This window comes from Mobula birostris, chromosome 32 (genome assembly GCF_030028105.1).
Source record: "Mobula birostris isolate sMobBir1 chromosome 32, sMobBir1.hap1, whole genome shotgun sequence".
In the NCBI taxonomy this organism is placed as follows: Eukaryota; Metazoa; Chordata; class Chondrichthyes; order Myliobatiformes; family Myliobatidae; genus Mobula; species Mobula birostris.
Genome location: NC_092401.1, coordinates 6843038 through 6857100, shown reverse-complemented (window position 1 = coordinate 6857100; position 14063 = coordinate 6843038). Strand labels below are relative to the sequence as shown.

The 14063-nt window shown below is 39.3% G+C and overlaps 1 protein-coding gene across 3 annotated transcripts in view; it reads right to left on the bottom strand.

The window, feature by feature from the left end:
* raver1 (ribonucleoprotein, PTB-binding 1) overlaps window positions 1-14063 on the bottom strand; it is a 55015-nt gene that overhangs the window by 4173 nt on the left and 36779 nt on the right. Inside the window, exons 7-15 of one of the 3 annotated variants that reach the window (XM_072248511.1) lie at window positions 12145-12253; window positions 8268-8521; window positions 6553-6658; window positions 5557-5759; window positions 4843-4914; window positions 4298-4378; window positions 3735-3806; window positions 2853-2975; window positions 2192-2269 (exon numbers count right to left, since the gene is read on the bottom strand). In XM_072248511.1, coding sequence (XP_072104612.1) covers window positions 2192-2269; window positions 2853-2975; window positions 3735-3806; window positions 4298-4378; window positions 4843-4914; window positions 5557-5759; window positions 6553-6658; window positions 8268-8521; window positions 12145-12253 — 1098 coding nt within the window. The remainder of the gene's footprint in view (window positions 1-2191; window positions 2270-2852; window positions 2976-3734; window positions 3807-4297; window positions 4379-4842; window positions 4915-5556; window positions 5760-6552; window positions 6659-8267; window positions 8522-12144; window positions 12254-14063) is intronic. The other 2 variants (XM_072248514.1, XM_072248513.1) reach the window with 2 other exon arrangements.

Below are 14063 nucleotides of genomic sequence, written 5' to 3'. Positions count from 1 at the left end.
AATTGTTCACAGTCTGTATCAGCTGTTTCAATGAGGACACCAGCTCTATTAAATCTAAATTTTCTCATCATACATATAGAGGTGGGATTGAGAAGAACGCAAAAGGACTTTATGGAAATAACCTGCTCAGAGTTACAAATGAAACTGAACATGGTGCCATCAGCAAACATCTTCACTTCTGCCCTTATGATGGAAGAATGGTCATCGCTGTCACAGCTTAAGATGGTAGGGGACAGGATACTGCCTCAAGGAACCACGTGGGATGACTAACTGCCAAGACTGACAACAGCTCCAAACCTTGATTTAAAAAAAAAGGATACCTTGACACACACTCAATAAAGTGTTACCTATATGTGAAAGGGTATTCAACCTCACCAATACCTCCATAATCCAGCTCTTATGATCCCTATTTGAACCAAAGCTGTGATGGAGGTAGACAGGCATTGGATGGTTGAGGAAATCAAAAATGAGCATTGATAGCATAGTCAACGACAGATCCCATTGTTGTTTTTATTGTGAATTGGTTGACTAAATGAACGGCAAGAACACGGAAATATAAGAAATCATCTATTTTGCTAGAAGGTGTTCTTTGAAATATTACAAAATAATTGATCGTGTTCTAAAGTGCTTCAGTCCTTATTCACAATTTACTGAAAGATAAAAAGGTACAACAAACAGTAAAGAAGATTAATGTTATATTGGCTTTAACTGCAAGAAGCTTTGAGGACAAGAGTAAAATCATCTTTCTGAAATTATATATTATCCTGGTGCAACCACACCTGGAATGCTGAGTACTGATATGGTCTCCTTCACCAAGATAGACCAAGTACAACCTATGTATAGTAGTTGATTGGGACGGAATTGCAGTTGTGTTCTTTGAGGAGTAATAAGCAGAACTCCCCAAAAAATTAAAGTAATCACATCGAAACACACAATATTCTTACAGGCTGTGGATGATATTTCCTCAGGCTGAGTTAACTAGAATCAGGGGTTAATCATAAAATTAGGGGTTCATCATTCAGGACTGAGATGAAAGGAAATTTTATAACCAAAAAGTCGGTGAATTTTCGGAATTCCTTAGAATGGGTGTGAAGGTTCAGTTGATGAGAATATCCAAGTGATGAATAAATCTTTGGATATTAAGGAATTACTGAAACAGAGTAGTGCTGAAGTAAAAAGATCAGTCATGATCAAGAGACACCGAATGGCCTACCTCTATTTCCACTTTATGTTTATATCACTGCTAAACTGAGCAGCATAATAAGGTAGAAGATAAAGTGTCATCAATTGGTACATGAGACTTGTTTCAACTCAATCCATAGACATCAAATGGTGAAGAATTTAAACTCCATTTAAAGTACAGGCACTGTGATTTAGAGATCCACAGTATCTCTAAAGATGACAAGAATTAAGACTGCACCACCCATTGATAGAGTCATTACTTACTTCAAGGGTTGTCCTTATCAGAACCAAGTTTGGAGAATTGCTCACAGATGATTTCCCCAATCATGTCAGTAATATTCCTGGTGGGCAAGGCCTTGTTGCCTGCAATCTTTTTCAGTACCTTAGTAATTTGTAGCAAGCCTAGAAAATCCTCAACACAATTTGCTAAATGTGTTCATGTGAGCTTCCTCTATTCTATAACTTGCCACTGATAATGTTAAGATTTGCAAGCTCCGCATGAACAGAACTTATTTGTATAATGGGCTTTAAGAGGTACCAACATTAAAAATGTGAACAATCTCATCCATCTTTTGAAAAAGTCAAATTGCTTGTTTCTTTTTGTATTCTCACATCCTTAGGGTTAAATAAGGATAAGGAACCTTCCATTTCAGAGAAATGAGACACAGTCATCCCTGATGACATGTTTAATTGCGTAGCACAAATAGATTCTACTCCATTCCACTCAAGAAATTGTACTATACACCTCTAGCTAAAGCAGTATTTAATTAATAGAATGGTGCAATTTAAATCCTGTTCAACATAGCTGAGTTCCAAAAAGTACCAATCTGGACTTCTAATTCAAACAGTTAAGTGAGTGAAAAGTTACAGCACAAAGCACAATCCTGTTCCAGACAAAGCTACAACATTGGGGAATACTCAATGAGGTCAGTGAATATTTTCATACAAGTCCATTTCGAACATACAATCCAAGGACACATAAATGAGTCAAAAAAAGTGAGATGTTTACCTTCAGCAGGGAGCCTGGTGGGGAGCTGGAGGGCCGAGCTCCCAAGAGTCCTGCCCCGGAGTTCAGCAGTGGATTTAACTGGAACAGGCCAAAGAAAAGTCAGATCTCTAATTGGCATAGCTATAGATTCAATACATACCAAGACAATAATTAAACAGCAGTTTAAAAAAAAAATCAAACTGGACATCTATCTTTCATAAAAAGGCTCTAAAAGCCTCCTTTCTCAATCCAAAACACACATTTTCTGCTCTTGAATTATTAGCCAATTATATGAAAATGCAGAGAAGCAGACCCATTCTCAAAGACAGAATATAATCCTCGGTTTTTGAGTTACTAGGTAAATCTATTGGTCTTAAATGAGCAAAGATTCATACACCTGGCCAAGTGAATATAACAGCATGTTTGCACTACATGGTGTGCATTCTTTCCGCCTGGCTTTGCTGAGATAGGATTTTATGCAGTAATAAGACATTACAACTCAACATCAATTGAACCAAGGATGCCCTAATCAAGTTAGGAAGGAATCTGTGATGAGTGTTCAGAGGATCATAGTACAGGCCATTTCTCAACCTATTGTGTGATTGATTCAATACTGTACTTCACAATATTCTAAGTTAGTGAATGTGCATAATGATGCATCCCGATATTGGTAATGCTCTACCTTGGAGGAGTAACCCTGCCGGAGTCCTGCTCTTAAGCCACTTTTGAAATAGGACGTCGGGGAGCTGGAGTACAGTGGAGGTGGAGCAGATTCCAAATCATTGTAGCCACAAGAAGTTGATCGCTTGAAAATATTTTTTTAAAAAGATCATTAACAATCCAAGATCAATTTTAATCAACACTTGATTTAAGATTCAAGTTATTTTTTTTAATCATATTGAAACATACAGTGAAATGCACCATTTACAACAACCAATACTCCCAAGGGGCCAGCCCACAAATGTCACCACACATTCCGGCGCCAACATAGCATGCCCACCACGCTCGACAGATTACGCACAATTCCAGAGAAGTTGAAATAGAACGGTTGATTTCATTGCTTTATATTCCCCCACCTCTGTATAGGTGAATCCACTCTTCAATGTCTTAACTATGAAGACATTAATATACAACCTAGACAGTTTGCACTGACAGACTCTCCTATCACGGCTAGTGAGTAACAAATATGATCTTATTCTCAACAGACTTGAGCACACAGCTACCAGAGGACTGGGAGGAAAAGCCTTCCAGCTTCCAGACTCTCCCATCCATTCTAAGTGGTCAAAGACCACCTTATGAACCATAAATGTTGGCCCCTCACCACTAGCAACACCCAGAGACTAAGAATTGATCTATGTCAGGCTTGCACAGCTTGGTAGATTTACCCATCTGCTGGGTTACTACTTTGGACACGCCACAGTTCTGTGCAAAACAAGAGCCTAAAAAAATAATTAATTAATAATCCCAACCATTCCAGTTGAGACACAAAAGACAAAAAAATCTCCGGAGCACTCTAGTAATAACCTCTTATCCACTTGAGAAGCTTCTTTAATTTAATCTTTACCTGATTTTGGTCAGATTCATACCCTCCAAGTCCAGAGTCAAGTGGAAGTTGATATCGCTCCAGCTCCCTTTCCTGAAAGTAAAGCCTTGATTAGATAGATATACCCAAAAATATTTTCCCTTCTCAAAACATCAGCTCCTTGCTGGAAATCCAAATAATGTCCAGCAGGCTGTTATAAACAGTGCAAGCAGACAAGTTATTCCACAAGCCACAGCATCTTTGTGAACACCATCCATTTTTGCCAATAATAAATGGAAATACTTGAATGTTGATCTTCCTTAACTCCATGTAGCTGAGGAAGACAGTTGTTGCCCAACTTCTTCCCTGCTTGAAACTCAAGTTACAGGAAGAAAGTTGCAGCAGGTATTATTTAGTTCTTCCCACACATTTACATTACCTCTCTCACCGAGATAGCCATTATTCCACTTTAAAAATGCATTTCACAGCTACTTAATATTTATAGCAACTATGCTGAGCATACATCTCTTACCCAGTTACAGCGTAGCCTGATACTCCTAAGCTAATGTGTTATCTTGAACTCCCCACTCCCTTTCAATACTTACACTACTACGATCTCGCCCGTAGCGCCGAGCTCCTCCCAGGCCAGAGTCGCGGGATCGCGAGTATCTTTCTAGCTCCCTATCCTAATCAGAAACAAAATTCAGTTAAACAGTTTTCATTGTGGAAACTTTTCATTGTTCTTATCAAATCCATTCTCTTATGTCAGTTTCCGATTAGTTTCTCATTCATTTATTCATGATAGTCAGTCTCAAATAGGTAATCAACAGGCACTTTTATCCTTCGCACTTTATAAAACCAAGTCTCAACCCTTCAGAGCTCTTGCTCGAGTTGGAACCATCCTACTCTAGCCCGGTGCAGATAAAAACCACAGATTCAGGACTACTATATTGACAGAGACAAGTTAACTCTATATACTCAAAAAGGGAATCATGGGATTCCTGGTCCACATTTTTTTTTACATCTGCTACACTGCACATCAAGAGAGCTCCACTGTGTTGTTAGATTGATAAGAACTGGGCCCAACCTAGTTCAACTATCCCCAGAATAGCCCCCCTTCCCTCAGAATGCATTTAATCATAATATTTACCTCATTTCTGTCACGGCCATATCCTCGATACCTAGGACCACTTGATGGTGGGTATTGCTCCAGTTCTCTTTCCTGCCACAATAAAATTAGTTCACTTGAAACATACGTAGTTTTCTCCTGTTGTTTCCAAAGTATTTAGACTTTAGCTATGCTTCTGTGAGAGTCTTAGTAGTTAAGGAAGACATCCAAATGTGCATGAGGCAAAAATTGCTTCCTTCCGGCACCAACATGTTTCAATAAATATCACTGCATATCCAATAGAGATCAGTAAGATACCAAAAGCAAGAAAGAAATGTTCCAGCATTTCATAGCAAACATGTATGGTATAAACCTGTAAGACTGGTCAGTGTTGTTAGTTGAATGGTAAATATTGGACATCATGAGAACTGCTTTGTTTAAATTCAAATAGAACCAGAATTTCAGAAACTGGTTGCTATCAGCCAATTATTGTCTACACAAACTTTTGTCTGTGTTTAATAATGTTTCTTGTTTCATCACTGCAAATAGAGCAATTACCCAAATAAGCAGATGTTGAAGACAACTGAGATAACCTGTGTGGATAAAAACTACATAAAAATCTTTGCACAGGTTTATTATTCACTGTAAATCACATTGTATTTACAAGGTATCAATGATCGATGACCACGACCGGAAAAGGAACAATCCAATTATACTAAACCCAACGGTGTTATAAATCACTAACAGAAGACATACCTCTTCATAGTCTCTGTAAGAGTGGTAATCATCATAACTTTCCAAACTGCCATAACCTGACTGTTTGCTTCCAGTCTCTGGATAATCTGGATAATCCGGATAATCCCCGATGCCAGATCCATGATGAATTCTAGAACTGGAGCTAGGGTAGTTTCCCAAAAGACCAGTACTGTGTCCATAGGACATTGAACTGCTGGAGTTGGCTGTTGGAAAAAAGATCATTTTTTTTTTAGGTCAAAAGGCCATACCTTCAATTTAAGAACTGGCTGGTCTAGACAACAGGAATCAAAATGAATCTTTCAGGGAATTTTGAGCATCTAGAAAAGAATTTAAAGAAATTAGGAAGGCAAAAAGAGGCCATGAAATATCCTTGGTGAGTAAGATTAAGCAGGATAATAAGACATTCTATAAGTAGAATCAGAAGCAAGAGAGGAAGAATAGTTCTCCTGAAGGACCAAAGGGGAAATCCATATGTGGAGCCAGGTAATGGGGGCTAAGTTCAAGTGAGTATTTATCATTTATATTCACCACGGAGAAGAATGTAAAAGGTAGTGAGTTCAAGAAGGCAAATGTGGATAATCCGAAGCAATTTAGTAATAAGGAGGAGGTGGTGTTAGATGTAATGTTTGCTAAGAGTTGATAAATCCCCAGGGCTGGATGAGATCTATCCAGGTTGATATGGGAAATGAGGGAGGAGATAGCTGATGGCTTTAACAGACTGTTGCATATATGTGAGCCATAGGTATCGGAAGCTAATGTTTTTCCTTTATATAAGAAGGGCAGCAGAGGTTAGTCAAGTAACTAAATGCAAGTGAGTTACTTGACTAACCTGGGTAAAGCTAAAACAAGTCTAGACTAAAAGGAAAATTACAGAATTTGGCATCTTTCCATTTCACATTCATCACAGAGTATTTAATAGGACAAAGTGCAACAGTAGATTTATTTACCAAACTGTCCCTATCTTTCACCCTTTGAATAAAAGTAAATCAAACCTACCAGCCTGTTCCTTACCAGACACATTAGTAGGGAACACACTTCGCATATTGAGGTATGGATTTTGAGGTACCCGCAGATCTTTTGGTGGCTCACCCAGCAGAGATGGCTGCAACACAAATTTAATGGTATTCAAGCTATGTCCAAGATTGTGCAAGATAATCACTCAGTGCTTCAGTAACAGCATAATTGCATGCACCCTACTTGCGTCAGGTAAATCATATGGTGCAAAAGGGGTGTGGAAGCAAAAACTGTAAAAGCCTAGAATCTAAAATTTAAAAAAAATATCAGAACTACTGGTCATCTCTGGGAAACAAATTTAATGCTTCAGCTCAATTTTGCTGTTTCGTATGGCATGGCCTGGGAAGGGCTGACATGAGTCTGCCTGTTTGGGAGCCAGGGTCAATAACCATCAAAAGAAGGAAATGTTAGAAGACAAGAGTGTTTTGATGTGGCCAATCATTCTTCAATGCTCTGAATAGTTAAATCCCATTGTCCTCTGACATAGAACATTTTTAAAATTCACTAATTTCTCCTTGAAGAATTGGATTTTCCCCTCTCAGACTCAAAGTCAATCCCTTAATTTGAAAGTGTGACCCCTAGTTCTAGGGGTCTCGATTTCTTTCAATCTTGAGAAGATTAGTCCAATCTGATTAATCCCTACTTATGAGCAAATCTTTGAGTTATATAATTAATTATATCTGTATGGAAAAATATATTAAGAGTTTTTCGAACACAGCTGATATTTATTCTGCCAATACCCCTGTACCTACTAATAAAGGATCTTTTACTTAGGTGGATGGATACCAGACAAAGAACACACTTAACTTTGACAGCTCAGCTCCACAATGATGACAATTATGAGGAGAGCTGGGGAGAAGACTTTCTGATCTGAGAGAGCTGTAGCCCAAGATGCCACAGTCACAAATTTGCACTGACATGGTTCACAAATTACACATTATAGAAACTAATACTATGTAGTCATGTTCAAAGTATGCAAGGCTGAAGTTCATCAGCAGGATTGGATCAATTACAAATAGTTTTATCCTTATTCAGAAAAAGTTCTTGCATCATTCTGGAATGTAATGAGGAAAACATGTGTCACTTACCAAAACAAATTTGTAAACCTTTCTGCAAACTATCCAAGATCTATAGTGTGTTTGCTTTGTACAAACAATAAATAAATTTTGATATCTAACTCACTTTTAGCACAGATAACCAAAAAATGGATCATAAAACAATCTAGATTCTGTTTAAGAGACCAAGTTTTTCCAGAGATTGTCTTTTGCTCCAGATTCTAGCAGTCACAAACTTGTGTGCCTCCACTTGGATTTTAGTCTGAAAGGACCGTATGCTAATTGATCCATATTATTTACCAATAACATTGCACAAGGCAGACACCAATACTCCCATTCGTTACTCTCGATTCTGTTTGTGGCCAAACATTTTCTTTATCATTATCCACTATTAAGAACGGTTTCCAAAGTGCAGCTTCAACAATGCACTTGAAAACTTGCACAGACCTTCATTTCTATCAACTATAGTTTAGATCACAAACTGAAGGACAAAAGGAAGAGGCTTGAGTTATTCTCAGTCATCAACAGATAATTTGCAATTCAAACACTTTGAGAATAATAAATTTAAAACTAATAACAGGAATAAACTACAATATTCTACAAAAGAGAGACATGACTGTCCATTTAAGCTTGATCCCTCACCCCTGGTGTAGCCAAGCCAGTGTCTTGAGACATGTTCTGGTTCCTCTGTTTCTTCAAATCACTGAGCACAGAACCCAGGATGGATGTGGGGAGTCCTTGCAAAGAAGCTGGAGGAGAGGAGACCTGCCGAGAATGAGATGGATTATCCATCATACCGAGCATGTCGGATGGCCTTTGTCCATGATATTGTTGGTTTGGCAATGATCCCATTGGCATCATTGGTGGATTCAGGTGTCCTCTTTCAGAATTCAGTCCTATAAGGTTATAAATACAGAAAGTTTAAAAATTAATTCAAGACAGAGAACTCATTTAAAACAGAATCAACTCAGTAATAAAATAATCCTTTGCAATAATCTGAGGAATGGAGTGTAGACAGGCTACATCTATAACTCACTGTTCTGAAAAGGACAGTCCTCAATGGCTTAAAATCAGAAGAGAAAGTTCTTTAATGGATAGGTGGGATGCCAATGAGCTGTTTACCTCAGCTTTTAGCCGGAGTTTCTGAAAGTTATCACTTAAAGACAGATAGAAAATGACGAGGAAGCAGTAAAGGCAGACTGCTCAATAATGGTCACAGATAAGCCAAGAACTGTCTTTCAAGCCCCAAAGCATTTGTTTTGTCAAAGTGGTACTTGATAAAATGGGATAAACAGAAGTTTAAAACAAAACATTCTATAGATTCTACTCATTACAAAAACAATCCAATTATTCCACAATTATCTAATACAAGCTTTACAAAATGTTAAATAACACATGGAAACCTTATTAGAATAAAAGGTTTTCCACATCCTCTATTACCTTCTATGGGAATTATATCAAGATACATGGAAGAGCTTTGACAGAGTAGGCTATTCTGGAAAGTTAGATCACATGGGATCTAAGGTGAGCAAGTTTGGCTTGATGGCAGGAGACAGCGCATAGTGGCAATAGCTATTTTTCAGACTGGAGGCCTGTGACTCCTGGGGTACTGCAGGGAAATCAGTGCTAAGTCACCTGTTGCTCATCATTTATGTGAACAATTTGAATGAGAATTAGCTGGCATGGCAATTTGCAGATGACACTAAAACCGGTGGTATAATGGACAGTAAAATTGGACATCTAAGATTACAATTGGATCTTGATCAACTGCGCTAGTGGGCCAAGAAATGGTAGATGGAGGTTTAATTCAGATAAATGTGATGTTTTGCATTTTGTAAGAAAAGCAAAGGTTTGATTGTACAGGAAATTGTAGGGTCCTGGGAAATATTGTAGACCCATGGGTGCAGGTACATGGTTCCTTGAAAGTACTGACATGGGTCGAAAAGGTAGTGAGGCTAGTACAAGTCGACCTTCACTAATCTGACAACATTGGGACCTGAGGAGTGCCGGATTAGTGAAAATGCCGAATTACAGAAGGATCACATTAAGCATAATCAGTGCCGGATTATCGAAGGAACCGGATTACAGGTAGTCGGATTAGTGAAGGTCGACCTGTATTTGACACACAGACCCAATGAAGGGTCTCAACCTGAAATGTCAGCTGTTTACTCCTCTCCATAGCTACCATCTGATATGCTGGTTTCTCCAGCTTTTATTTATTTATTGAGACACAGCATGGAATAGGCCCCCATTTTGTATGCGTTCATTTGGCACACTTGCCTGTATTAGTCAGAACACCATGCTACACACGACATTGGTATGGCCACATTTGGATTACTGCCTACAGTCTGGTAACCCTGCTATGAGAAGTATATTAAACTAGACAGGAATATTATTGGGAGTAGAAGGCTTGGGTTATTATGGAGAGGCAGGATAGGCTGGGAGTTTTATTTTAAAACGCCTGTAGCATAAGAGATTGAGTGTGACCTCAGAGTTTCCTAAACTCACGAGGGGCCTAGATAAAGTGAATAGTCACACAGTCTTCCCCCAGGGTAGGAGAGTCCAAAACTACAAGGCATATGTTTAAAGTGGTGGTTACAACAATGACATTATGATATTTAACGCAAGTTTCAGAGGTATATGGGCCGGCCAAACATAGGCAAATGAGACTAGCTTTGTTAGGCAAATTGTTCGGCATGCGCAGACGACCATACATAGGAGCAGAATTAGGCCAGTTGGCCCATTGAGTTTACTCATTCAATCATGGCTGATTTATTATCCTTCTCACACCCATTCTCCTGCCTTTTCCCCATAATCTTTGACACATGACTAATCAAGTCACATTCCCAATGGCTTGGCCTCCACGGCCACCTGTGGCAATGAATTCCACAGATTCACCACCCATTGGCTAAAGAAATTACTTATCTCTGCTCTAAAGGGACATTCTTTTATTCTGAGGCTGTGCCCTCTGATCTTAGAACCCCCCCCCCCCCCCCCCGCCTCCACTGTAGGAAACATCCTCTCCATCTAGGCTTTTCAATATTCCAAATATAAGCTGGACTGAAAGGCTTTGTTCCGTGCTGTATAGCTCTATGGCTTATGGTCCAAGTATTGTTGCTCCACTGGTGCAAATCTACTAGGGGAGCTTCTCTGATACAGGCCTTTGGTCCTCCATTTAGAGTCTGTTCAGCCACAGGATGCAACACTGATCTTGCCCTTTCCTCCACTGTGCAGGAGGTGATGCCAGCTGAAAGTTATTGTGAAGCAATTAGCACAGAGGAACAAAAAAAAAGCCATGAAAATATATCTATTAACCTACTGCCACAAGAACCAACCCATCACCTTCCCCACGCCACCTCTATTCGGATCTGGGAATGTTACTGACCATCACTTAGCCCTCAAAATTATGCATGGTTAATAAACAAGGAAATGATTTGACGATGATACCAAACAGAGGATGAGATCAGAGTCAGAGGGGTTTTTTTTTCCCTGCATAGAAGTCTGTAACCAGTATACCATAGGGATCACGCAAGGACTATATCTACATTAATGTACTTGGATGCGAACATAGGTGGACTGATTTGCAAACTTGCTGATAACACAAAGACTGCCTTTGTGGATAGTGAAAGTCATTGTGAAAGGATGAAGAGGGTAGAGTTCAGCTGGAATGATGTGCAAGGTGGCCGCAGATAGAATTTAATCCAGACAAATCCGACGTAATGCATTTTGAGATGTCAAATACTAACCTGACATACACATTAAGCAGATGATATACAGAGGGACCTTGGGGTGAAAATTCATAACTCTAAGAAAACAGCGAGACAGATAGATAGGATTGTGAGGGCAACATTCAACATGGGATTGTCACACTGCAACTATATAACATCGTCAGGCTGCACTTAACAGTATTATGTATGATTCTGGCTGCCATACTACAGGAAGGATGTAGTCACACCAGAAAGAGTGTAGAAATTATTCACTAGGACGCTGACTGGTATGAAGGCCTGCAGTTATACAATTAAAGATAGGTTAGATATGCTAGGTTTATTCTCAATGGAATATAGGAGGGGCATAGATAGGGTGGATAGCCTGTTTTACCTGGGATGTGTGAGACTAATACTGGAGGCCATAGGCTAAAGGTGAGGGGACAAATTTAAAGAAGATCTGAGGGAAAGGCTTTCCTGCACAGAGGTCAGTGGTTATATGGTACAAGCTGTCAGAGGTAGAGGCGGATACAATTACCTTTAAAGCCATTTAGACAGGTACTTGGATAGGAAAGGAGCAGAGAAACAGGCAAACAGGATTAATACAGATGGGCATCAAGGTTGGCATGGATGAGTTGGGTCAAAGGGCCAGTTTCTGAACTGTACAGCTCTTATAGTTAAACATCAGCCACAACATTCCTCCAGACAGGGCTGCGCTAGAAATAACTGATAATTGAAATAATTGGTAAATAGATAATTGTTTATTATTGGGCTGCAAGTGTAAAATTAAAATAGGCTCCAAGACATGCACATACCTGAGGGTGATTTCCCTAAAAGTCCTTTTCCTGGTTGTGGTGGACCTCCAAGTCCTACTGGGTTTTGCTGCAAAGCTGCAAGAGGAGATTCACCCAGAATCCCAGGCTTCTGGGAAAAAAAAATACACTTACAATGCTGTACTTTCACCTGACAAAGAACCGCTCAATTTAGTTGGTTAGAATCACAAAAACAGTACATTCCAGGCCAACAAACCCATGTCAGACTGTCTCAAGAACAATTCAGTCAGTTCCATTAACAATTAGTATTTAAAAAATAAAAACCTTCTTTGAATTTCAACAATGAATCTGTATCAGCCCACAAATTTCTCTCCCAAACCAAGGGTTATCATCAATGGAACTACACAAAACAATCTCTATTCAATTGACACAGCTCTTCAGAGAACAGCATCACGCAGAGGAACTTTCTCCCCATTTTGCTTTGAATGTACCAATCACCGGAACATGGAGTACAGGATAACCAAAGACCAATTCACATCTCCCATCTGGTTTATCTAACATTTCTAGCCCTCTGCTGTAATTGTTATCTCCAATCTCTCACATCTCATCCCCAGCAATATCACTATCATTATTGCTGAAGAATACTACTTTTCCCTCCTGGCTACGTGTGTTGAAGCCAGAAGTCATTTACAGAGCCTCCTCTTCAATTCAGTTTTCTTACTATGTCTTGGTTGTAAGAATTCCTTACTCCTCTGCCTTTCTAGTTATACTATCTTTTTCAGCCTTTGAAAACTAAAGCTTGGTTCACCTTATCACTAACTCCAGATTGAACTCAATCCATCTTTAAAAACATAGTTATATGCAGCACTTTTAAGCCAGGAATCTATAACTTGGTTTTACAGTTAGTTATTTACAACTTAGGATACACAGTATCATACAAAAACTGGTAGAGCACTGCGCAAGAAAGGGCAGAATGTGATACTATCAATTAAGAGATGAGAATTCTAAAATTGGATGGCAACATTTTGGTTGTTAAGGGCCAGAGATACAGACTGCTGCAAATGCATGGGTACCTTGGGCTCGGCTACAGCATCATCTGTAACTGAGTATCCAAATAATTTTCATCATCGTATATACATGGATCCTTCACCTGCCTATGAATAAGTAAACAATTTATTAATGTTAATGATTCTGCATGACTCCCAGTTAATTGCTCTAAAGGTGTGGCCTTTCATTTTTGAGTGAAGCCCTTAACCTCACAATCCTTGTACTGCAATATCTGATACCTGGTTTTCTTCTCAGCGGCAGAAGGACTTGTAACTATTCATGGATGCAATGTTCCGGAACCTGAATGTGTACATGGCAACATACACAGCCCATTAAGTCATGTATTTTCAGTGTTTTCACCAGATTTCATTGAAGTAAAACCAGATAGTTATAGGAAAAATCTCACTGACAAGTCAAGGTATGGATGCAAAATATCACCTTCAAGGATGGGCATGAGCTCAAATCAAAGAGGATCCAAATAATTTGCCAACACCATTCTGAAACACCAAGTGCTTATTTCAATGCGGTTGAAAGCAGCATGAATGGAGTATGGTGAATCTGTGGAATGCTCTGAAGTCTGTGGGTATATTTAAAGCAAAAATTGATAGTTTCCTGATTGGTCAGGGCATCAAAGGTTATGGACAGAACGCAGGTGTATGGGATTCAGTGGGATCCAGGATCAGCCATGATGGAATGGTGTTGTGGAAGTCAAATCCAGATAAAGTCACTCAGAGGCCGTATAAGTACAAACTCTTTATTCAAAGCATCCGGGGCTTACTCAATTAGTCGCTCAAACAGGAACAGTTTGTCTGTGACTGTTCCTGCCCGATCCACCATCTAACTAACAATTCCCCTTACAACACACATATATTTGTTCAGATACCATCTCCCTCCACACACAAGACAGGCTGGAG